The sequence below is a fragment of the Trichechus manatus genome, unplaced genomic scaffold, assembly GCF_000243295.1.
Source record: "Trichechus manatus latirostris isolate Lorelei unplaced genomic scaffold, TriManLat1.0 scaffold00036, whole genome shotgun sequence".
NCBI lineage: Eukaryota > Metazoa > Chordata > Mammalia > Sirenia > Trichechidae > Trichechus > Trichechus manatus.
In genome coordinates, this window is record NW_004443972.1 from 17,585,775 (window position 1) to 17,612,605 (window position 26,831).

The following is a 26,831-nucleotide window of genomic DNA, read 5'->3' on the forward strand; positions in this document are numbered from 1 at the left end:
CTTTTACTTCCTGAATTAGGTTTATTTCCATTTACTTAAAATAGTAGCAGGCTGTTAAATGACCTTTTATTCATCTGTTCTTTCCTTTTCCTCCTCATAGAGAATATGGGTTGTCATACCTATCTTTAAGGGCCAGTATTGGACTTTGGACTGCAACCCTGTGTATCATACTTGTGGCCACTGATGCAAGCTCCCTTGTCTGCTATATCACCCGGTTTACTGAAGAAGCTTTTGCTTCTCTTATTTGCATCATTTTCATTTATGAAGCCCTAGAGAAGTTGTTTGAACTCAGTGAAGTGTATCCAATCAACATGCATAATGACTTGGAACTGCTGACACAATACTCGTAAGTACCATTTCCCCCTGTTGGCTGTCGGGCTTTTCTTTTTACAAATATTGCTATTGTTGTAGGAAACATGAGGAACTTACTCAGCAGATAGAGTGCCTTAAATTGATTCGTGACCTAAATCATGGACTCTCAGAGTTGAACAGAATTTTAAAAGTCATCTAATCAGCCACTCATGTGATACTTGAGTTCTCATTATATCATCTCTGCCAAGTATATCTTTTTGAACTTCTGTTTGCTAAGTATTCCCGAAAATAAGTAAATAGTGAACCAAGGTCAATTTTACTATACAGGAATTTTGTTTTGCAAAAGTTTTATTTTGGTTTTCCTTTAGGACCTTTTCAATTTACTATACAACTAATCCAAAGAAACTTGATGTGAAAATTAAAGTTTTTAGATTTAGAGCAATGAGGTAAAAGAAACTCATTAGGCCTAAATTATATTATTTATATTTATAATTATTTATATTTATTTTATATATATTTATATTTATTTATATAAAAAATCACTAAATTGCAACTTAATTTTGCTTTTAGAAGTTATGACCTTTATGATAGAGGTACTCAGATATTGCCTGTTAAAGGTAATATTAAAGTTTAGGATTAAAGATGGGATTGACTACTTGTCTAGATTTGGTATGCCAGCAATTTGGAATTTCTCTAAGGCTGTGTCTGCAGAGTATCTGTGGCCATTATATGACTCCTTTCTTTAATTTTAGGACTTCTTTGTTGCATTTATGTATAGATTTTTATACAGCAAATATTTGAAGTAATATGTTCTTTAAGAATCATTTATAACCTCTGCATCAACCACCAATGCTCTTTTCTTTAAATTGCTGAGATATAGCTTTAAGCCCTTTGGAGATTTAGTATTCTTATTTACTATTAGAAGACACTGAAATTGTGGAAATTAAACCAAAATAATGCTATATTATAATTTTGTCAAGAATGATTAAATGATATAATGTTGAAAATAACATTTCTTTTAGTACTTTAATTTTTCTCTTGGTCTTTAGAGATAGTTTTAAACAGAGCTCTCCTATTTTTGGACAAGAACAATCAAAGTGGAAATACAAAATAGCTTTCTCAATAAAAGCAAATAGGGTGTTGTGTACAGGATTGTCTTAGGTATCTAGTGCTGCTGTAACAGAAATACCACAAGTGGATGACTTTAACAAACAGAAGTTTATTCTCTCACAATCTAGTAGGCTAGAAGTCCAAATTGAGGGTGTCAGCACCAGGGGAAGGCTTTCTCTGTCAGCTCTGGAGGAAGGTCCTTGTCATCAGTCTTCCCTTAGTCTGGGAGCACCTTAGCACCGGAACCTTAGGTCCAAAGGACGCACTCTGCTCCCAGTGCTGCTTTCTTGGTGGTATGAGGTCCCCCTGTCTCTCTGCTCACTTCTCTCTTTTATATCTCAAAAGAGATTTTCTGAAGACACAATCTAATCTTGTAGATCTCATCAACATAACTGCTGCCAGTCCATCCCATTAACATTATAGTGATAGTATTTACAACACATAGGGAAGTCACATCAGATGACAAATGTTGACAATCATACAATACTGAGAATCATGGCCTAGCCAAATTGATACATATATTTTTGGGGGACACAATTCAATCTATGACATTCCACTCTTTGGCCCCCCAAATTTCATGTCCTTGTGACATGTAAAATACATTCACCCATCATATCATAGCAAAAGTATTAATTCAACTTCAAGTCCCAAATCCAAAAATTCTTCTTCATCTGTGAAATCTAGAATACAAGTTATCTGCTTCCAAAGTACAACGGTGGAACAGGCACAAGCTACCATTACAAATGGGAGAAATTGGAGGGAAAGAAGGGATAACAGGTACCAAGCAAGTTAACAGAGCACATTACATTAGCCCTCAAGGCTTTAAAAATAATGCTCTGTTCTCTGAGACCATTTATACAATAGCCCTGCCCTTCAGACTCTAGATATTGGCCACACTCTCCAGATTCTGAGTGGAGGCCCCTTGGCCTTGGGCTTCAGCTCCACCTTCCAGGCCCACTGGGACAGCAACTCTGCTCCCTCAGTTTTAGGCTCACCATTCTAGTCCATCTGAGTGGCATCTCCACCCTTAGAAACACAAGAGGCCATGACTCCACCCTTTGAAACCCCAGAGGACTTCGACATACCTTTTGAGGCTGAGGCAGCCCCACTTCCTGTGTTCCTTGTCTCTTCAGCTTTTGCTTTCTGGTTCCTTGGCCTCTTGGTCCTCGGGCCTCATGCCCACATCTGCCCTGCTGGGGCAAGTGTTCCAAAGCTCTGTAGCTTTACTGATAATTGCTGTAAGCACCCCACTCTGCTAGGAAACTTCAACTGGAAGGCACTCAGCTCTCTTACTCCGTGAGTTGGCAAGCCTAGCTCCACCGATAAGTACCCAGAGGCACCCCACTTCGCCAGGAAGCCTCCTGCGCAAAGTCACTCATCTCTCTCGCTCTGTGGGTCGGCTTCAGTGCTGTCTGGTACTGGTCTTCCGGTTCTGCTGCTGCCGGTCCTCTGCTGCTGCTTCTCACCATCTGCACCATCTCAGGTGTTAATAGTTCTCTTTACTTCCTTCTGAGTCCTCTATCCATTCACAGTTTCAAAATTACTTCCACATTTTAGGTATCTGTTAGAACAGCACCCCACCTTATGGTACCAAATTCTGTCTTAGTTATCTAGTGCTGCTACTACAGAAATACCACAAGTGGATGGCTTTAATAAAGAGAAATTTATTTTCTCACAGTCTAGTAGACTATAAGTCTAAATTCAGGGTGTCAGCTCCAGGGGAAGGCTTTCTTTCTCTGTCAGCTCTGGAGGAAGGTCCTTCTCATCAATTTTCCCCTGGACTAGGAGCTTCTCCACACAGGAACCCCGGGTCCAAAGGACACCCTCTGCTCCTGGCATTGCTTTCTTGGTGGTAATAGGTCTTCACTCTCTGCTTGCTTCCCTTTTGTTTTATCTCTTATAAGATAAAAGATGATGCAGGCCACACGCCAGGGAAATTCCCTTTACATTGGATCAGGGATGTGACCTGAGCAAGGGTGTTACATTCCACCCTAATCCTATTTAACATAATATAATCTTGCCTTATTAACCACAGGCAGAGGCTGGGTTCTCTAGAGAAGCAAAACCAGTAAATCGTATAAATATACATAAATATATAGAGAGATTTATGTCAAGGAAATGGCTCACGTGATTGTAGAGGTTGGAACGTCCCAAGTCCGTGGATCAGGATAGAGGCTTCTGATTCACGTAGTCACAGGGGCTGGTGAACCCAAGATCAGCAGGTTGGAGAGCAGCAGCCAGCTGCAGGTTCCAGAACAGGCAAAAGCCAGAATGTCTGCTTATATTTGGATGCAGGCCACACACCCTGGGAAACTCCCTTTCAACTGATTGGCTACTCACAGTAGATCCCATCATGGGGGTAATCACATATAAACACTGGGAATCATGGCCCAGCTAAGTTCACACACAATCTTAACCATCACAAGGATCAAGAAGGGCATGAGTGTAGGCATCAGGGTCACTCAGGAGGCATGCAGGTAGGAAGAGCAGTTTGATCAGAATGAGGGATAGTATCAGTACATGCCTTTTTCTATTATCTTTACTTGAAAAGAGAGCAGTATCACTGGATATCCTTACTTGGATACATAACTATCACTAGTGATTGGATTTTCTAAACTATTACATGCCAGGCACTATACTGGGGTGCTAGGTACAGAGTACTATGGTACCATATCAGAAGAGCACCTAACCCAGATTTGGTGTTCAGGGAAGTCTTCCTGGAGGAGGTGACATATAAGAACAAAACATCGATAGGAATTAGGAAGATGCTGAGGCATAGAGCAGGAAAAGTGTTTCAGACAGAAGGAATGGCAAAGTCTTGGATGCAAGAGACTTACTAATGCTTTGAAATGTTTGTCCAAAAGCATATAGATAGTTCGTGCTGAAACAAGAAATTAAACCTAGGTTTTATGCCTCTGATGTAATTTTCATTACAGTGATAAACACAAATAAGCTCTCCAAAAGAAATGGTGTCGAACAAATAAAACAGATAAAAGCAGAATTATTCCTTTAGAAATGGCAGGGAGGCACCTAAGCCCACCCTCCCAGCTGATTCCTGACCCTCAGTAGCAGCTTCTTAGGTATCTCAGACCGAGGATCACAGCTTAAAAATCCCTGGTCTACATAGGAAAAAAGATCAGAGAAACAGCAACTGGACTCTGGATAATGTTCACAGTCGGAAGGTAAAAGAATGAAAACATGCAACCAGTAGATAAAAACAGAGAAGGAGGCGTGAGAAGTAGAAGGCAAGGGACAAAAATGTATTTAGAACTCTTTAGAGAGGAAAATGGTATAGAGATCAAACACAATAAGGAAAAGGATTTAAACATAGACAATTGTTGACATTAAGAAATAGTTTGCGTGGGGAGGGGAGGCAGGACTAGAAGCCAATTTAAAAGAAAAAAATTACAAAAGGCATAGGTGGTAAGAAAATAGAGAAAGTATGTGAAAAAATAGAATGGCTGCTGGAGAGGGCAATGGGATCAAAGTAGGGTAATTTGTGATAGAAAAGAGCTACGCATGTTTGAAAATGAGAACATAGAGCCAGAAGAAAGAGAGAGATTGGAGGTGATGCAGAGAGAGAGGATAAACATGGGATTGCTGTATCCCCAGAGTCAGAAAGTGATGAGTCAAGACAAACAGTGGGGTTAATTAAAGGGACAGCTCTTCTCAGGGCAAGTGTTCAAAGGATAATTTGAGAGCAAAAATAGCTTTATGTGCCTGTAACCCCTGCCTGTCATGGCGAGCAAGAGGAGAGCAGCACAGGTCCTGACTTCTTCATGCTTAAATCTCTACTTTTGAAAAAGTGATACCCACAAGTGTAATTGTTCTGATCGCAGTGTATCTGAAGCCTAATTATTTGATGGCTGAGCACAGTCATGTGCTGATCACTGTGTTCCATTGCCTGAGTGTCCATCTCAACCAAAATTAGGGATGTAGAAGAGATGGAAAGACTGGCTCATCCTAATGGGCAGTGAGGTTTTAGGGTAGTGTGGCATCGGAAATGAGTGTAACAGAAACAGAGTGAGAGTCTTCCCGGGGAATACGGTACTGACCAGATACCCTTACTACATTGGTATCTCACCTCTGTTTTTTATACCATGATTCCCAGGCTTCTAGTGGCACACACATTTCATATGTGAATCTGATCGAGTACTGTTATTACTTGGTCTTCGGAGAAACAAAACCAATATTTTTGCTATGCATAAAATGCATATATTTATCACTGTGCTTTTAACCATGTGCATTATAGAACATAAACAGCAGTATTGCTAACAATAACAGCTATTTTAATGTATTGTATAATCTCACACTTAACCAATTACTCTATTTCATGAAGTCCACTTGACACTTAGTTGCTTTCTTGTTCTTCCTACTGTGACCTTTTCACTCTAAGCAGTTTGTCATGTCGTTATGATAATGCCCACCTAAAGTCTTCCAGTTCAGCTGTTGCTGGCCACATGCGTTCACAGGAAGTTTTAAGAGAAAATTTCCTAGAAAATGTTGCAACTAGAACATCGTATATCTGAGACTGCTATCGTTGCAAACAGAATATGCCTATACTGCCACCTATTTTGTTCAAGTGTTAAGATATTGGGGAAAAGGCATCATATTTAGATCTATATTTCAGATATTCTTTATATTTGGGCCTCCTGTATTCAGACTCCCTTAAATTCATAGTTTTGCCAACTAAATAACAAAATGTCTTTGATTTTTTAAGACTATCTTAGCTTCTCCAGCTTTTGAACCCTATAATGTAGTAATATGTAGACCTTATATTTGAAGTTAGAAACTTTCTTTGTATTGTGCCAAGAGCAAGTGTCAAGATAATCAATTTAGCTTTGAGAATATATTCATTACACCAGACGATCAGACTGAATATGTCAAGTTAGCAATAAGTAATGAGTTTGTGGGAATAATTCTTTCTCAGTTACTTTGATTTTAAGAAACGGCAAAAATAGAATAAAACATTCTGCTTGTTAGGATGAAGTGTTCCTTCAACATATAGTAATTATATAAAGCTCTCAAAGAAGACTAGCTAGAGAAAGATTTGGGTTGTATTAACCCTTTGCACTTGATTAGGTCAAAGCAAAGAGCAGGGTCTGAATATTACTCTGGTTTCCAGTATATTAGCAGACAAAAAACCCATTGCTGTTGAGTCAATTCTGACTCATAGTGTCCCTATAGGACAGAGTAGAACTGCCCCATAGGGTTTCCAAGGAGCAGCCGGTAGATTTGAACTGCCGACTTTTTTGGTTAACAGCCATAGCTCTTAACCACTGTGCCATCTGGGCTCCATATATTAGCAGACTAGAGTTGAATAAAGGGGCCCTGGTGGCACAAATGGTTAAGCCCTCAGAGGCTAACCAAAAGGTTGGCAGTTCAGACCCACCCAGAAGCTCTGGAAAAAAGACCTGATGCTCTACTCCTGTAAAGATTACAGCCTAGAAAACCCTATGGGATAGTTCTACTCTGTCAGGTGGGGTCACTATGAATAGGAGTCGACTCGTTGGCACCTAACAACAACAAGAAGAGTTAAATAAAATCTGGCAATTACCACGCTGTTTGAGGAAGTTATCTCACTACAAGGTTATGAAAGTGTTTTGTTGTTTTTATTTTTGTTTCTCATCTTTTTGTTGCTTTTCTCCAACAGCTAGTCCCCTGTACAACCCAGAAGAGTAATTTGTTCTGAATAAATGCTATTTTCTGACTAACATTATACTCATAGAAGAACATCCTCTTTCTCGTATCCTCAAACTACATGTAAACCTTCTTTAAAGTAGAAAACATGTAACAATATTATCCCCCTGAGTCCTAGCATAGTGCTCTAGACATACTAAATGATACCTTAATGCATACTGAACATGTTGCAAAGTAATTGACATCATCTGGCCAATCTTGTAATCATTTACATTATGTTTAACATTACTCTTAAAGGTTTCAACTAGATGTTTTGAATAAACTTTACACACTATGAGAATCTTAATGTGGGATAAAGATGTACAAATCTGAAACCAAAACTAGTTCTGAGTGAAAATTTAGACAGGATGCCCGCAGGGTGGAGAAATCATCTGGAAGAATGAAGAAAGGCAGGACTGCAACCTACAGCAGACCTCTAAAAGTTGATTAGAGATCTGGGAGACAAGAAAATGAAAGAGAAGTTATCATAGCTCATGGACCTTGGAGCATTCACTCATCAAAAATAAAGACTAAAACTCAGGTTTAGATAAACCCCCATGTTTCAACTATTTTTAAATTAGAATTTTTACTACATATACACTTGACTTAATTTATCCACCATTGCTTGCAACATGATTTTGTAATTATATATATTTTTGTTTATTTTACATAATGTTTGTGTACCTCCACTAGATTAATCTCCATAATAGTAGGTCCATGACTATCAGGCACACTTTCGTACCTACCATACCTAGCAAAGTATACATTCGTTCATATGTTTGCATTTCTGAAAATGCTTCTTACAATTGATATACACATTTAACATAGAATTTTCCCCCTCGAAAAGCTGATATTAAAGGAATGGATCATCTGGTACCTTAGAATCAAATAAATATAATAATAGGCACTCAGTAAGTGATTATTCAATAAATGAACTTCTAACAACCCACTGCATTCTTGGTTCTTAATCCAAGTACTTGTTATCCTTGTTTTCTCTTTTTGCTTTTGAACTAAGTTATTATTTTAATGATAAAGTCTTGTCTCCGGTAGCAATAGTATCCAATGTAATAGTTAATTATGTACCTGTTTTATCCTCACTGTTTCTAATGGATTATGAGCGTTTTCCTAAACAAGATTAGGGTCTCTGCATCTTTCTGCCTCCAGACAGTCTAAGGGATTAGTGATACCAGTTAAATTTTAAGTCTTTCCTACTCCTCAGAGCCACTTTCAGCTACTATTTTCCATCTATTTGACTATAATTTTGAAGACCTTAAATAGAATTCTTTTTCACACTTTCTTGTCAAATAACTATGAAAAGACAGCAATTTAAATGGGCATCCAATACTGAGGGGAAAGTGCTAAGCAGGAATTGATGGCTTCTTCCTTAAAGGTGCGTTGAGTGGCCATAAATCATGTGGCAGTATATCAAGTACACAGTATCTCACCTTGGTCAGATGTGATGCCTGTTCTCAGAAAGTTCCCAGTCATTGAAGTGCTGACCTGATTTCACTTCTTTTCCTAAACTGACCTAGATTTAAAGATATTTTCTGGAATATTTAGAATGGAATATAAGGATGACTTAATTTATATCAAAATACCTCAGCCTGGACATTGTGGTAATATGTGTATGCTAGGTTAACTTACAACCATGAGCAGCTAGTATTATAATCAGGAGTTCACACTCCTGGAGAGATCAGCTAACATAAATCAGAGAGATACACTCCTGAAGCAGCTAGTATAAAACCTATGTGTTAGTCATATCTCAGTCCTCGCTGAGGCTTTGCTGAATGTCAGAAATAGATTATCAGCAGAGAAATTTTTGACTTGTTAATCAGCATAATGGATTGCATTGGTCAAATTAAAAGTAATAAAGATATATGGAGGTAAAGGAAGATATAATGCTGAGGGGACACTGAGCTTCTGTTAAGGGTGGTAGAAAAAATTCAGGAATGGTTAATGGTGATGGTTAAACAACATGATGAATGCAATTAATGTCACTGACCTGTACATGTGAACATTGTAGAAATGGTAAGTTCTGTTGCCTATATACTTACCACAATAAAATAAATAAATAAATAGATAAATAAGATATATAGATAGCTTTATTTGACTAAAGAGGATATAAGAACCTAGTAAGTGATACCTTCAACTCCGGGAGATAGCACTTGAGACTTAATTCCTAAATAATCTCATGTCTGCCATTTTTGGTGCCAACAGTACTAGAATCCTACTTATGGAATATTGATCATCCTTGAGTGAATCTTTCATGCAAGATATATACATATAAATACGCATATGCATATGTATGCATATATATTCATATATGCAAGATATATACATATATGTGTGTGTGTATATATATACACACGTATGATCTGTATTTGTAATTGAAAAAATAGTACTCCTCGCCTTTTCCTTTCTGAGATACAGTGGGCATAATTTTTCCACAATCTGTGACATAATACAGGTTCTTAATATTTCTTTCAACTGATGGGATTTAAAAATAACTTTAACACACTGTTTCTCAACCACTGATACATATACCATCAGAGAGAAGCAGAAGAAACTTAGACAGCACAGTTTTTGTTTATCAAGTATTCATTATAAAATGTTCTTCCAAAAATTCCACTGGATTTTTATGTCCTTAAAACCTATTGTATGAACCAAAACTATCTCCTGAGATCATCTTCTAGCAAAATAACAGAGTGGCACACTAAATAGAAGATATTACCCATAAGAACAGTGCTCTACTAAAAAACCATCTATATGAGACCAAAAGGTCAACAATTACTCTAAAGCAAAAATGAGAAGATAAGGGGGCAGGGAAACTGGACTACTGGAAATGGAACAACCAGAACACAAAAGGAATGCTGACACATTGTGAAAAATGTAAGTAATGTCACTGAACAATTTGCGTGGAAATTGTCAAATGGGAACCTAATTTGCTGTGTAAACTTTCACCAAAAACACAATAAAATATTATTTTAAAAAACCTTTTGTAAACTAAAAATATAATGAATAATAAAAGCATGTGGACGTTCTTTAACAAAGCAAATAAAAATACATAGGCTATAAAAAGTTGTAAACCATTGCTCTAGTAACTATCTAGCGATTTCAGTTTCTAAAACATCAGTTCAGACCTCACTAAAATTTTAACTCTATGGAAACTAGCACTTTTTCTTTCAATGTCTTGAAGATTTCACTTTATCCCGTGGAGTAGATAAGGATAATTTGTTTTATAGAATAAGTTAATGGCTTATGATTTACCAATGATCACATAATTAAAGCAATAGCAAGCAAAGAGTAGAGCTCACTTTTCTCAGTATAATCCTTTTTTCTATTAAATGGTGTGATCTCTTTTACTGCTCAACTTTATCTCACTTGTTGGACACCTTGCTATGGATTAGTTATGTGATTGATGTAAAACCAGTATTGGCACTTTGTGTATGATTTGATGGTTTCACTCACAGTTTCTGCCATTCCTACTGGGAAGTTTTGAGCAAAGTATTCTTATTTATGTAAAATGTTAATAGATTATTCATTCATCTCTACTTTACTTCATGTTTTAAGTGTCAAAGCTGCATACTTTTTTGTATTTTTGTTGTGGTTAAGTGCCATCAAGCAGATTCTGACTCATAGCGACCCTATAGGGCAGAGTAGAAATGCTCTGTAGGGTTTCCTAGACTGTAATCTTCACGGAAGCAGACTGCCACATCTCTCTTCCACAGAATGGCTGGTGAGTTCAAACTGCCTACATTTCTGTTAGCAGCTGAGCACTTAACCACTGTACCACCAGGGCTCCCTCTTTTGTAGTATTAAAACCAAAAAAAAAACAAATAAATCTGTTGCCAACAAGTTGACTCCGACTCGTAGAGACCCTATAGAACGAAGTAGAACTGCCCCACAGGGTTTCCAAAGAGCGGCTGGTGGATTTGAACTGCTGACCTTTTGGTTAGCAGCCAAGTTCTTAACCACTGTCCCACCAGGGCTCCTTTGTAGCCTTAGTCATGCTAAATGAATGCTTAGAGATATTAATAATTTGTCCTAGAGGAAGAAACACACCCATTTTACTATGAAAATTAATATGTTAATTGCTCTGAGCACTATTCTTACTAGATATTTATAGAACTAACCAAATGCAATTAGATTAGCATATTTTTCTATTTATAAATGCAATTCTTGAAAATGTAAGGTGTTCAGCTTATGCACATTACATTTGTTATTTAATAAACAAGAAAATATCAAATGAGAAACTATATATACAACTCTGGAAAAGAAAGAAATTTCCTTTGTAAAAACACTTGATGATCGTAGCTCTTAGTTGCAAGGACAACAGTATATACGTACATCACCAAACAAACTATATATATAAATATTTTCTCTACCAAAGCGTTCAAATATTATGTGAAAGATCATAAAATACATTTTGTAAATGGATGTGTAAATGGATGTTCATTGCCTGTCTCAATGAGCTTTGTGTCCAGCCCAGTTCTACTGCTTCTGCTCACCCTAGTATGTCACCCATCCCTTCATTTCACAGATAACCTTTCTGGTCTATGAAAACTTGCTCTCAAGATGGTTAGTTGTTGTTGTTAGCTGCCATCAAGTAGATTCAGACTCATGGCAACCCCATGTGTGCAGAGTAGAACTGTTCCATAGGATTTTCAAGGCTATGACCTTTCAGAAGCAGATCACCAGGCCTGTCTTTTGAAGCCCCTCTGGGTGGGTTCAAACTGCCAACCTTTCGGCTAGTAGTCCAGGGTTTAACCATTTGTGCCACTCAGGATGCCTAGTAGGAGTCTAATTTTATTTATTACAGTTGTTTTTGCATTTTGATATCTAAAAGAATGAAGAACCCATGGTAGAATTTTCTTTTCAATTATTAAAGCAAATTTTTAGGAGATAGGAGGGATGTTTCTGCTTACTCTGAAATCATATCACTTGGGCAAATGCTTACAGTTTAGTGCTATTTATGTCTGGAGTTGTATGAGCAAATGCGCACAAGTGTTCTTTCTCAGTAAATGACAATTGTATCTTTTCGTCTGTTCAGACGAAAAACCATGGATTTCTTCTTGACTTCTCTCTTTCTCCCTTATACTTCCAGGTTTCCCAGCAAATTCTATTGACTAAATCTTCTAAACATATATAGAATTTGAGCACTTCTCACTACTTCTGCTTCCATAGTCTCTTGTCTAGATTATTGCAATTGCCTTCTAACTGGTGTCCCTGATTTTAAACTTTTCCTTCCACAGATGCCACGTGTGTTCTTCCCTTTTGGTTTTCTAACTCCAGGTCTCTGCACATGTCATTATAATACTTTGTCTTCTCAAGCTGCCCTTTGAAATCTTCTACTTGGATCCACAATCAACACCCGTGGAAGCAGCAGTCAAGAAATCAAATGACGCATTGCATTGGGCAAATCTGCTGCAAAATACCTCTTTAAAGTGTTAAAAAACAAAGATGTCACATTAAGAACTAAGGTGCACCTGACCCAAGCCATGGTATTTTCAGTCACCTCATATGCGTGCAAAAGCTGGACAATGAATAAGGAAGATCAAAGAATTGATGACTTTGAATTGTGGTGTTGGCAAAGAATATTGAGTATACTATGGACTGCCAAAAGAATGAACAAATCTGTCTTGGAAGAAGTACAGCCAGGATGCTCCTTAGAAGCAAGGATGGCAAGACTACGTCACACATACTTTGGACGTGTTAGCAAGAGGGCTAAGACCCTGGAGAAGGACATCATACTGGGTAAAGTAGAGGGTCAAGGAAAAAGAGGAACACCCTCAGTGAGATGGGCTGACTCAGTGGCTGCAACAATGGGCTCAAGCATAACAATTGTGAGGATAGTGCAGGACCGGGCAGTGTTTCATTCTGTTGTACATAGGGTTGCTATGAGTCGGAACCAACTCGACGGCACCTAAGAACAACAACAACTTCCACAGATTGTTCCCTACAAAGCATCCAGAAGTTTTCTTTAAAAACCCAAATCAGATCATGTCACTCTGCTGCTAGCTTCTGATGACCTTCACTGATAGTATGAAAATGAATATGATATGGTTCCTGCTGTTAAGGAGCTCAGTGATTATCAGGTGTACATACTGGCTGCTCCAATAATATCTGTTAAATCGGTAAATGAAGGGGGAGACTAGAGACAACACATAGTCAAATACTTGCTATATGGTAAAATAAGTATTATACAGTACGTATGGAGTCCTGGTGGCTTAGTAGTTAAGAGCTCGGCTGCGAACCAAAAGGTTGGCAGTTCAAATTGACCAGCCGTTCCTTGGAAACCCTGTGGGGCAGTTTTATTCTGTCCTGTAGGGTCACTATGAGTCGAAATCAACTCAACAACGTATTTGTTTTTTTTTGGTTAGTTGTATGTATAATGGCCCAGGAAAAGAAGTGACAAACTACCCTGAGGATCTGGGTCTCATTCACAGGAGAAATAAACCCTAATTTATCCCTCCAGCTCCATTTTACTTGTCTATTGAGTTTACTTGGGGATAATGACAAGGCTCTGGGAAGAATTATGTGACAGAAGATTAGAAGGTGATCACAGGAAGCAGAGGAAGGAGTGATCACCTAGACAAGGAATGTTTAAATCTTATTGTCTGAGACAATGGCAATGGGAAGAGAGCAGGCAAACTGGAAAAAAAACCACCAAAAATTGGCAAGGCTTTATTCATAAGTTCAACAAATAATTATGGGGTGCCTTCTAATTTCTAGGAGCTGTAACAAAAACTTTGCATACATGACTTCATTTAAACCCCAAATAACCCCATTTGCCATGCACTGGCTATGTGATATTGGGCAAATTATTTAACCGGTTGGAGCCCTGCTTTACAGATGATCAATCTGAGGTTCCAACAAGTTAAATAACTTGCCCAGTATCACATAGCCAATGCATGGCAAATGGGGTTAAAACCCAGGTCCTTTTGGTTCTAAAGCCCATGAACTTTCTCCTACTATGTAGTAACATAAACATAATAGTACAAGATTAGTATTATTATAACTCCTTAACGACAGGGGCTGTCTTATATTTCGATGTATCCCTGAAAGTACTTAGCACAGTACTCTATAAAAAATAATTTTTAAATTGTTAAATCAATGAATGAATGAGCAAGACTGCTTGATATGTGGCAGGTACATGGGTATAAAAATTACAGCATAGACAGGGTCCCTGCCCTAATGGAGCTTATTATCTATTGAAAGAGTTAGACATTAAATATTATACAAGTAAGTATTTAATTATAGTTGGCCTAAGTGCTATCATGTAAAGGTACAGGGTTCCATGAGAATGTGAAATACTTCCAAAGTTATGTATCTAGAGGCCAAGTGAAGATACTGCTGTGGAGATGAAATTCACATGAGAAAAAGTTTTATGGAAGAATTTAATGAAGAGAGTATGTTTTTAGTGTTAAATGATGATAGTGTTTTATGCTTCATAATTTTTAAAAGCTATTTTTTCTCATAATATGGTACAGCTATAAGTTTAAATGATTTCCCAGAGAGAAAAGTATAAGTACTTAGAGCATCTTTTCAAAGAATAAAATATAAATATGGAAATGTATTGTAAAAGCTCATCATTGTGTTACTTAAATAGTCATCTTAATAGAAACAAATTAAATGTTTAATAACAAAAGAATGAGTAAGCAAACTATGTTCCATCCATTAAAACTAATGGTTCTAAAGGGTAATTAGCAACATAGAAAATGTTTCAATTATACTGCTATATTAAAAAGATTTTTAAATATTGTATGCTTGTAAAACTATGTAGAAATTACGCATAAGAAAAATTACTGCAAGAAGTATACCAAAAAATTACAGTAGTTGTGGTAGAAAGACTATGAGATATTACTTTTTCTTTTCTATTTTATAAAGTTCTACAGTGTGCTTATATTATTTTTATAATTCAAAATACTTTTTGAAATAGAAAAAGAATAAGCATAGAAGACATGTTTGGCTTCTACAGCTAGATCATGATTCTCTGATTTTATGTCTTTTATAAATACCTAACTTGCTACACAGCACTCTGGGGGCTAATTTAGTCAATAAAGAGGCTTGAAAAAAATGAATCAGAAAACATTACTGTTCAGTGTGGTCAGGAAGGTACTATTTAATAACCACAAAGGCAAAATGAGAGCATCTGCGACCCAGGGACTAAAATTAGTGATAATGTTGAAGGGAGTTCTACCAAATTATGTTCTCCAGAAGACAGCCAGAGGCTCTTTTTGTGTAAGAAAGACTGATCACCTCTATTAGGCCTTGAAATAAAAGCAAAGACTTCTGGATGAGGGCATTTAATTATAATGTTTATCTAATCACTCCATAGTCATTTATATAAACAAGATGGCTTGCAGCACACTCTTTTCTTTGGGCAGTAAAGGGTAGTAGAGGATGTGTTTGTTAAAGTGTGTATTTTAAACTAAGCAACCAAGCACCACAAATCCAAATGATTGGCATTTTATATTGGTTTTTTAAAAAATGTAGAAAAGCGCACATATTGCCCATTCTTCCACCTTCCAGTCCGTGAGCTGTGGTAGTAACAACAGTAATAACTATGACAATAATGATGATACTTAACACCTTAATAGTATTTACATGCTAGGTACTGTTCTAGGTGCTTTCACCTGTATGAACACTTTTTACTGTCATAATAAGCCTGTCAAATTGATTACTATCATGGTCACCATTTTACAGATAAGAACACTGAAACATAGAATGCTTAACTTGTCCGAGGTTGCTCTGCTAAGTGATCAGATTCAGATTTGAATGAGCACAGAAATTTGGTGTGAGAGTCCAGAATTCAGTATTCTAAGCACTCTGCTATGTTATGTACTTAATTTTTTTTTTTCAAACCCATAATCCACCTCCTCACAGAGCTGTTAATATGTTTCCTCTCCTCCGTCTCCTCTCTTCTCTCTCTTTTTTTTTTTTTTTCTTTTTCTGTCTTCTCCACTCTGCTCCTCTCCTCTTTCCTTCTCTCGTTTTTTGTTTTGTAGTTTTGGATTGGAATTATTTGGACTGAATTCCTCAGTATGGAGGCAAAACAGGAAAGTGGGATTGCTCTCTTTTTTTTTTTTTTTTTTTTGCCTGATTGATTTATTTATAATATCTGCTTTAGAAGTTTAAGAATGTAAAATTTCAATAGCCAGAAGACTTTCTTTAAGCCACTATAGGTTGGTGCAGAAGTTTTTCCCAAACTTCCAGTACAAACATGTGGCCTTTGAGAATTATCTGCTGAGATTCCAAATATCAGAGATATAGACTAAGGAAAGAACAATTACTTGATTGGCTATACATGATATCTGTAATGTACAAAATAACTATTTTAGATAAAAACATATTATTTCCACTTTGGATTTATTGATGAGCAATGCTATTAGCTAGAGAGAAGCCTGACAAGGAGGCATGCATGATTAAAGTCCACTTAAAGACCCAGTTTCTCCAAAAAATGACTCTCCTATAAGCTTGCCATTTTTATCCCAAAACTTCTCTTAGTACTTTCAGAGCCATTAAAATGTAAACAAGTTACCAGGAACGTGGTAACATATTTATTCTATTGTTCTCACTAACAGTATAATCTCTTTGGAAATCAGATATGACTGCCCAGAGGGAAGGGTGTATAAAGGAAGCAAAATCACCCTGGTGGCTAGGTTTAGATGGGGCTATGAGAGGTAAGAATCTGGACAGTTGGGTGGAGGACAGGTGTGATGGTGTAGTTGTGATGATAGGAGGGCAACGCTGCAGGGTGTTTGTCGAAATATCTTAATGGAGAGGGACAGTGAAATGGGAAGCTGAGAAGGAACACACAGTGAAATGTAAATTACTTAATTTGGTCTGGAGCCTCCACCCATTCTCACCCTTCTGGCTGTGACAATAAAAATGGCACTGAGTGACATCTGTTGTTGTTGTCGTTAGGTGCCATCAAGTCAATTTCTCCTCATTTCGACTACATGTGACAGAGTAGAACTACCCCATAGGGTTTTCTAGGCTGTAGTCTTTACAGGAGCAAATCACTGTGTCTTTCTCCCGCGGAGCCGCTGGGTGGGTTCAAACCACGAACCTTTCGGTTAGCAGCCAAGAGCTTAAACTTTGCACCACCAGGGCTCCTTACAGTGACATCTTTCTTCTTCTTGTTGTTGTTAGGTGCCATCGAGTTGATTTTTGACTCATAACGACCCCATGTGACAGAGTAGAACTGTCCCATAGGGTTTTCTTGGCTGTAATCTTTACAGGAGCAGATTGCCAGGTCTTTCTCCTGTGGAGGCACTGGGTAGGTTCAAACCACCAACTTTTTGGTTAGCAGCTGAGCGTTTAAACTTTCCACCACCAGGGCTCCTTGAGTAACATATAGAGGCAACATATTATAGCTGAAAGAGCAGGGGGGTTTGGGGTGAAAAAGACCCGGGTTCAAATCTAATTCTGACAGTATGGCCTTGGATAAATTATCAAACACCTAGTTTTTCCTAGCTATGAAATGTAGATGTGTTAGTACTTTAATCTCTAAGCAGTGACTATATTTCCTTTTGAAATAAGAAATAATTTTTCCCAGTGTAGATGAGAGTAAAGGTATGAGCTGGAGCTTTTAAGACTTTATTTTAGAATCTGTTCTGTGTTATTATTTATGCCTATTACTCAAATGAGTCAGAACTAGCAATTTGCTTTTTGTTTCTTGAGTGGGTAAAATAACTGAGCAGAGGTGATTTAATTGGCGATTTTGCTAAAATATGCAAATTGAATAACCCCAAATCTCCACTGATATGACTTTTGGTAGTAGTAATAAAAATAGGATCAAAAGGCTAATGAATTTTTTTTTACCCAACTTCCTTTTCAAGTAAAATTCTGTGATGTACGTGTATAGTATGGGTATGTGTGTGGGTGTGTGTGCATATATACATACACAAATGTATATTTACACACACATATTTGATGTATAAAACCCGTTGCTGTTGAGTCAATTCTGACTCATAGCGACCCTATAGGACAGAGTAGAAATGCCCTATAGGGCTTCCAAGGGGTGGCTGGTGGATTCAAACTGCTGACCTTTTGGTTAGCAGCCGAGCTTTTAACCACTGTGCCACCAGAGCTCCATTTGATGTGTACAGCTACTATAATGCTAACTCTCTCTTATTATGTTACTCCTGAAAGAAAATTAACATCTTTTTTTTCTATTTTTGCGTTTTAATTTCCTTTTCTCATTAATAAATGTACTTTTATCAAATTTTCTGAGTATGAAAATGTTTTTCCATCAAACTACTATAGGTTAGGCCTTTTTTTTTTTTCTTTTCTGAGGCAAAGTAACAGAAAGGTCAATTTGGGGGAATTTCTCTATCAAGCAAAAATACTACCCCTTACTAGTGAACTGGCTTACAGACAGGGGTTGGCAGGTTCTTTTGAAGGCCTGTGATCCTTGCTTTTTCACCTAGTCCTGGCACAACTGTAAAATTGGAGCAAGATATTCAGGACAAAACACAATCGATAGTGTTTGGGAGGATACCATAGGTGCAATCTCTAAACCTCCATATGCAGGAGAATCCAAGACTAATGTCTGTATTTAGTTTCTACCTTTTCAATAAATAGTCATCTCATTTCAGACTACAGATATGCCACCAGGAGCTCTACTATTGATTCTTAGTCCTTAAACCAGGGCCTGAGTATCTTCATTGAGTATGGAAAGGATATTCCTATTAGGATTTGTCCCTGGATCCCAACCTGGGATCCTTCAAAGGCTTCCTAGAATTCTTATTTTAACATTCAAAATGCTTACTAGGGCCCCCAAGGCTCAGCACAATCTGGGCCCTTCCTGTCTCACAGTCTCATCTGCCATCTCTTCCCTCATCCCCTCTGCTATAGCCACACTGACCTTCTTTCTGTGCATGTGTACTCCGTGCCTTAGGCCTTTCGCACCTGATGTTTGCTCTCTCTAGTCCCCACTATCCCCACCATTCCCACTCTGGGTCTTACTAAATTCTGTTCATCCTTTAGCTCTCAGCTTAAGCTTCATTGTCTTCAAGCTTTCCTTGGGCTCCCAGACTCAAGATGTGGTTCTCCTTTTACCTACCCTCTTGGCAGCGTATACTTCTTTGTAGTACATTTCAGAGAGGTGATTATATAACTGGCTGTTAATATTTCTCTCTTATACTTAAAGTAAACCTCCAGAATCATGTCTATCTTATTCAAAACTATACCTAGCATGATGTCTTACACACAGCAGACATTCATTAACTTTTCAATGAGTTAATTAAGCATTGTGCGCATTGCCTTGATGACTAAGTTTTCAATAGATCACTTCCACTATGTTGCCAAACAGAAAAAAATATACTGTAACCTGAGTTCCCCTGAAAGCATGGCCCAAGAGAGAAGATTGTTTGAAGGTTAATTGATCTTAAGGAGCAGGAATGAAGCACAGGGAGAGAGTTGTAGGAAAGGAGACAAAACCAATAATAAATTATTTGATACCTGTGAAAGCCAGAACCTGTGTAAGGCGGAAACCTGTCGGAGAAGGAAAACTCCAATATTTTCTGCTACAGAGAGCGATAGAAAAGTGATAACGCTGAACCCTGTCAAAGGTGGAAAATCTGCGAGACATGGAAAAGCAAGGCAGTACCACTGAGTTCTGGCTCTCACAATTTTCAATGTATATTATCCAGTTTGCCATCAGTGCAGGTGACTGTTGCTTAATTTGATGAGATTGTGAAGAAAGTTTATGAAATTCAGCTCACAACTGTTTGCACTGGGGATTAAAGGGGAAGCATATATCCATTAGCTCTTATCCCCCATTAGTCAACAGTGGCAGCAATGTAAGGGCAGCAAGCAAGAGATACACAGTGCAGGCTGAAGCAAGACACCGAGGGGTTGCACCGGCATAAGACTGACATAAGCCTATGCAGAACTCGGTCACTGCAGTAGAGGTCGGAATAAGAGGTGGGGCTTATGGATTTGAAGTGGTACACAAGTGTCTGACAACCACAAAATCATCCTGGATTTAATATCTATAAGTAATTAATTTATAAAATGATTTTAAACAATCTTTATTTTTTAAGATTTCATTTTTGCAATATTTATTCTATATAGAAAATTAAATGAGGTAGTTTTTATAAATTGAAGTGAAAAAATAATTACATGTTCAAGTAAATGCTGACTCTAACATTATTTTAAATGTCTATGAATAGAACCTTGGAACAGCATTTTTATGATGCCAAAATAAATGATAATTATTACTACTTTAGTATTGTTAATGTCAGAATCTATACAGGATGGATACCCTGAGCTAATAACCAAAAAGCAAGTCTTGCCTGTTTCCTGGTCACAGGCACAGTAAATCTTGAACTATAGTGAAAATGACAATAGGGAGATAACCTGTTTTAAAAGCTGCTAATTCTATGAACAACTGCCTCCTTTACCATGAGACCGGAAGAACTGGATGGTACCCACTACTATTACTGAATATTTTAATCAAAGATTCTACAAAGGAATCCTGATCAAAAGGGGGAAAATGCAGAATAGAATTTCAAATTGTCATGGAATCTGGACTTTCTGGAGCCATAGAGGCTAGATGAACCTCTGAAACTATTACCTCAAGACAATCTTTAAACCTTAAACCAAAAATATCCCCTGAAGTCTTCTTAAGAGCAAATAAAGTTTAACTTAACCAGTAAAGAATGTCTGCCTTGAGAATTATGCTCTTTTAAGATCTATCTATATGGGAACAAATTAACAACAGCAACTTGAAAGATTAAAAAGGAACCTTAGAGGGCAGTGAGTTTATGTCAAGTGGGGAGGAACAACTCAGAAAAGGAAGGTGAGAATGGTTGCACAACTTGAAGGATATAATCAGTGTTACTAAATTGTATATGGAGAAACTGTTGAATTGACATGTTTTTGCTGTGTATATTCTCAACAACAACAAAATATAAATTATTTTTAAAAAAGCTACTAGAGACAGATACTGCCAAAGGTAATCATTTTTTGAAATTTAGTTGATTATAAGTTGCCTTTTACTGTTGAAGATAAGCCAAATATGCTAAGTATATAATTCTAAGCTAGAAGAGCATAAGAAATACTGGAATGGTTTCCCCATGATTACCAACCTTTTGTTTTTTTTAAAAAAAGAAAGAAAGAAAAAAAAAAAAGACAAAGCTAGATGTAAGAGGAACTTTGAGATAATTCGTATATACTGATATGAGAAAGTAAAATCAGAACTGTCCCAAGGAAAACCAATTTTTAAAGTAAATTTTACTGTTATCGAAATAATCCATACACATCCTGAAAAATATTATACAAAGATTATAATTAAAAGCATCAGTTCACTAAAAGGCAAACATTTTTAGCAAAGTTTTTGTTTAGTTAATAATAGTAAATAATATGCTCATGCTACTATTTCTTATTTTAGTATTGTTAAATGTGATTGATTTACTTTTTGCTCCAATAAATATGGATTTAGCTCATTTTCTATTCCCATCCCCAGCCTTCCTTCTCATTCTACTCTTCCTTTCCAACATAATTATATCAAATCCTAAATTCCATCATCTGTCTAACCGTTGTAACCATAAATAAATAAACAACCACAAATAACACATATAAACCACTATTTATTGTTCCTTCAGCCATAGGCAGTTCTCTTTACTCTTTACCTTGTAGGAAGAGATTAATAACTCCCTCACCTTTCTAACTCTCTGTTGTTCCTTCTACCTCCTCACCTCTGAATCTATTGTAGAATCATACGTATCTTCTATTCTGTAACCACTGTTAAGTGTTAAAATTTTGCTTATAGATAGATTCTAAAAACTAAAAGTCATTTTAAAAACTTTTACATAATTATAGCTATACAAATATTATTGTTCACTCTAGAGTCAAACAGTATGCAATGATTACATTTGTTTCTCCATGGTTCCAGTGTCATGACCCCTATGCCATTCAAACACCAATGTTCTAAGGTAGACTTCTGTAATGGTAATGTGAGGAGTTCTGTGGACCCTCTTTCTGATAAAACAATCAGACTGGTGAAAATTATTTTAAAGAACAATAATGGACAGTCTCTGGAAATTGTCTTAATGGCATACAACAAATAAACATTTATTCAAGAATATCTACTAACTCTTGGTAAGAACAGTGAGTCTGTGGCATTTGAAGTATGTATGACCTCCCTCACCCTCTTTCAGCTCAGCATGACAGAAACTTCACTCTAGGTGGGTGTGTCCAAGAACACAGGGCCTCCTCTTCCCCTAGCTTCCAGTTGAGGGCAAATGCATGTTCCCAGGAGAGAGAGGCTTCCAGCATTTCTAATCCATTGCCTAGGTATATGTTGCAGAAGCTAAATTCCAAGGCAGTGCACCTGAGAGGTTGCGGCTCCCTTCTTTCACCCAGCCCCCACTCATAGGGCAGAAGCTCTGCCTCAGGCACACAATACTTAAGCTCTGATTGTCAAGAAGACTAGAGGCTGCCACCCCTGCCCAGCTCCCTGCTCATAAAACAGAGGTGTCACTCAGAGAGAAGCACACCAATGTTCCTGCCTCCAGCTTTAGAGCCATGCCGCAGAGATTTTGTCCGTGGGAACTCTGAAGCTCTCTCCAAAGGATCTGACTTCATTTGAAACAAAGTATACATGCTTTCTAAAATAATGGAGGTTTTAGTGGCAAACAATTAAGAAGAGGCTGATAGCTTCATGATAGAGACAAGCTACACCATAGGTCAACTAGTCTACTAGAGAGAACCAGAGAAAGAGACAGTAAGAAGAGCTCTCCTGGGGTGAGAACAAACCTCAAAGGCTGACCTCAAAATCTACCCCTGCAAAGGATCCCAAATTTAATTGGATCAGACTACAGAGCAATTTATGCCCCAGGGCATTATCAAAAACAATATAGCAATCAGCCAACAATTAGTGAAGCCTAACAGCTGGATGTGATACCCACATAGGCAGACAGCTTAACAGAGATATCAGGAAAAGAGACAGTCCAAAGAGAGACCTACTAAAATCACTGTCATTCCAGGGTGACATTACACATGCCCAAAGCTGTGCCCTCTGAGGAGTGACATGAGAGGCTTTGTGTTGTAGAGAAAATAGACTTCACTATACTAATCCAGCCAAGTCACTAAACCAATAAATAGGCAAACAACAGCAAGCCCTGGAAGAGAGTGAGGGGGAGATCAGTATCCAGAGTTGTTAGAATATATTATCAAAGATGTCCAGTATTCAACAAAAATTTTGTGAGACATTATGAGACAAAGAAACAGGAAAGTGTAATCCAACAGGAAAAAAGACAATATAAACTGCCTGTATGGGGGTGCCAATGTCAGACTTAGCAGAAATTTCATGTTCAAAGCAGTTATTATAAATCTGTTCAAAGAACTAAAAGAGATCAGGATTAAAAAAAGTAAAGGTTGGTTTCATGGACAATGTGTCATCAAATAGAGATATCAATAAAGAGATAAAAATTATAAAAAGGGGAGACAGAGCCAGCATGGTACTATAGACAGAAGCACCATACCATCCCTCCACAGCAAAGACCCAAAAAACTAAGTAAAACAGAGATAAACGTCAGTCCTGGAATGCTAAGCATCAAATGAAGAGATAAAGAACTCAACCAAGCACGGAATGAAATAAAAAACTGACAGAGAACAGAGAGCAAAGGAAAGTTACAAGTGGAGGTCCCTTAGCAGCTAACACAGCATGGATCCACCATCTTGGACGCCTGTCAGAGATCGGCGGACAGGGAGTACAGGAAAGCAGTTTCACGGAGCTTCCAGCAGGAGATAGAGCACCCAGTAACCAGTGACACATGCTGTCCCACCCCCTACCCTCCCTCCCCTTGCTTGGCCTTCACCGCTTCCCAGCGAGCCAATCTACAGCTTCCCAGCAGGCTGATCTGTGGCTTCCAGGTGGGTCAATCTGCTGCTTTCTGGTGGGCTGATCCGCCACTTCCTGGCAGGCCACGACTGTGGCACGGGAGGCGCCAGTTCCATGCCGCTCGGATTCACCCTGCCCACGCTGGCCAACCACTTCAGTACCATTTCTTTGTTATCGGTGTTGCTTTTCTCGGCCTCTTTTGGTTTCTTCCCTTCCTATCACCTCCTCCTCTTCTCTCTTGAACACCTGACTCTGTGTGCCATCTTTGCTTTTTCTTGACAGGCTGCGAAGTGCCGCTCAGCTGGAGAGCTGCTTCCCCAGTCCACACTGCCACGCTGCCACACTGGTGGGATCTCTGGGGGCTTTTTTTCCTTTTCTGTTTGTTTTCTCATCCTTTTTCCTTTTTATTTTTCTTCACTTCTCAGTTTGTTGTCTCTTTCTACTTACCTTCTTTTCTTGTCTCCTGAATACCTGGTGCTGTGTATCATCTCTACCCCTTCTAGCCAGCCTGTACTGCGTGGCTCGGGAGCTGCTGCCCCAGTCTGTGCAGCTGTGCCGGTGGGATCACTGGGGGCATTTTTTCAAAAAAACATTTTTATTTAATTTAATTTTTTTTCCCTTTTTGTTTTTCTTAATTTCTTGGTTTCATGACTCTCCACTCCAAAGGCAGGCTCCTTAGCACTTCTTTTTTGGCTCCTGTTTCTCCTCTCTCTATTCTTTCCCATACACAACCCAGCTCCACACATCAAAACCTCCCCCTACCCTCCTTCCTGCCTATCTGCACCATGTGCTGAACATTGCACTCCTGAGCAGCACAGTCATGGCCTACCAGAACCTGCCCTGCACTGACCCCTGGTTCACCTTGTCGACCCCAGTATGTGCCACAAACAACCCATCCCAGCCTCTCCCCTTCACCTGGACCTGCCCTGCTGCACCATAGTTGAGCAGCTGGCCCTGCATATTGGACAAAGATGTGAAAAATATCGTGTCTACAGACAAGGAAACAACAAAGAATGCTCAGCCGGCCTGCTCAAACATAACAAAATAAAACAAAAAAGCAGGACAAAACAAACAAATCTACAATCAATAAATGAAGAAAATAACTACTGAATTTCCCAAAGACAGCAAACAATATCAAAACATATAAAAAAGCAGGGCAGGATGGTTCCAGCAGGTGTGCAAGAGAAAACACCAGATGACTTTCCAGTAGAACAAAAGGCACTAGAACTACCTGATAGAGATTTCAAATCTCTAATATTCAGAGCTATCAAAGAGTTGAAGGAAAAAGCAGACAAAAATGAGGAAAAAAACAGACAAATTCATGGAAAAGGCAGACAAATTTGTGGCAAATACCGACAAAAAAATGGAAGAATTCAGGAAAATAATACAGGAACAAAAGGCTAAAATAAATGCACAAATAGAAATCATACAAAAACAAAAATTAGAATCCAAAAGATAAACAACAAGATCTCAGAAATGGACAGTGTCATAGAAGGGCTGAGGAGCAGGTTTGAATCGATGGAAGACAGGATCAGAGAAATTAAAAACAAACACTTGGATACAACTCTATTTGAGGAAAAATCAGATAAAAGAATGAAAAAAATGAAGAAACCCTGAGAATTATGTGGGATACAATCAAAAGCAAAAATTTTCGAGTGATCAGAGTTCCAGAATAGGGGGAGAAAACAGAAAACACACAGAGGATCATTGAAGAATTGCTGACAGAAAACTTCCCCAGTATCATGAAAGATGAAAACTGACCCATCCAAGAAGCTCAACGAACCCCATCTAGGATAGACCCCAAAAGAAAAACCCCAAACCATATCATAATCACACTCACTAAAACCAAAGACAAAGAAAGAATCCTGAGAAAAACTCAAAAAAATCGAAAAGTCACATACAGAGGGGAACAAATAAGACTAAGCTCTGATTACTCGGCAGAAACCAAGCAGGCAAGAAGGCAATGGGATGATATGTATAAAACCTTGAAAGAAAAAAATTGCTAACCAAGAATAATATATCCTGCAAAACTCGTTCAAATATGATGGCAAAATAAGGGCATTTCCAGATAAACAGAAATTAAGAGACTATGTAAAAACCAATCCAAAATTACAAGAATTATTGAAGGCAATCCTTCACTTTGAGAGCAAACAACATCAAATGACAGTCTGAACCAAGGACACAAGATCGCACCAGCCAGATACCAATCTAGGAAATGAACCCTCAGGGACTATTCAAAACCTAAAGATTTACAACAGGGAACCAGATAGGTTAATCTGCAAATGACAACAATGTCAGAACAATAAAAGAGGGAATAAATGGTCTAGGTATAGAACTTTCTAATGGAGAGGAAGGCAAGCAGTACCAAGTAATAATAGACTGGTTCAAACCTAGGAAGGTAAGGGTAAATTTCAAGTTAACCACAAAGAAAGTTAACAAACCTACTCATCAAAATAAAGAAGAAAATCAAAGTCTCAGTAAAAACAAAAATCTACAAAAACAAAAGAAATGAAAAAAAAAATCCACAAACAAAAGGAATTTAGCACAGGAGAGTAAGAGGAACAAAGAAATCATCAGCACCACAAAAAAAAGCAGTACAAAATGACAGTAATAAATGCACACCTATAAATAATTACACTGAATATAAATGGCCTAAATGCACCCATAAAGAGACAGAGAGTGACAGAATAGATAAAAAAAACAGGACCCATCAATATGTTGTCTACAAGAGACACACCTTAGAAACAAAGGTGTAATTTTATTAAAAATCAAAGGATGGAAAAAAATATATCAAGCAAACAGCCACCAAAAAAGAGTAGGAGTGGCAATACTAATCTCAGATAAAATAGACTTTAAAACAAAATCCACAATAAAA

General features: G+C 37.9%; 1 protein-coding gene across 15 annotated transcripts in view; it reads left to right on the top strand.

Annotated features, from left to right (window-relative positions):
- SLC4A10 (solute carrier family 4 member 10) overlaps window positions 1-26,831 on the top strand; it is a 339,170-nt gene that overhangs the window by 261,470 nt on the left and 50,869 nt on the right. For all 15 annotated transcript variants that reach the window (XM_023730462.1, XM_023730463.1, XM_023730460.1 and 12 more), the window contains one exon: window positions 101-346. In XM_023730462.1, coding sequence (XP_023586230.1) covers window positions 101-346 — 246 coding nt within the window. The remainder of the gene's footprint in view (window positions 1-100; window positions 347-26,831) is intronic.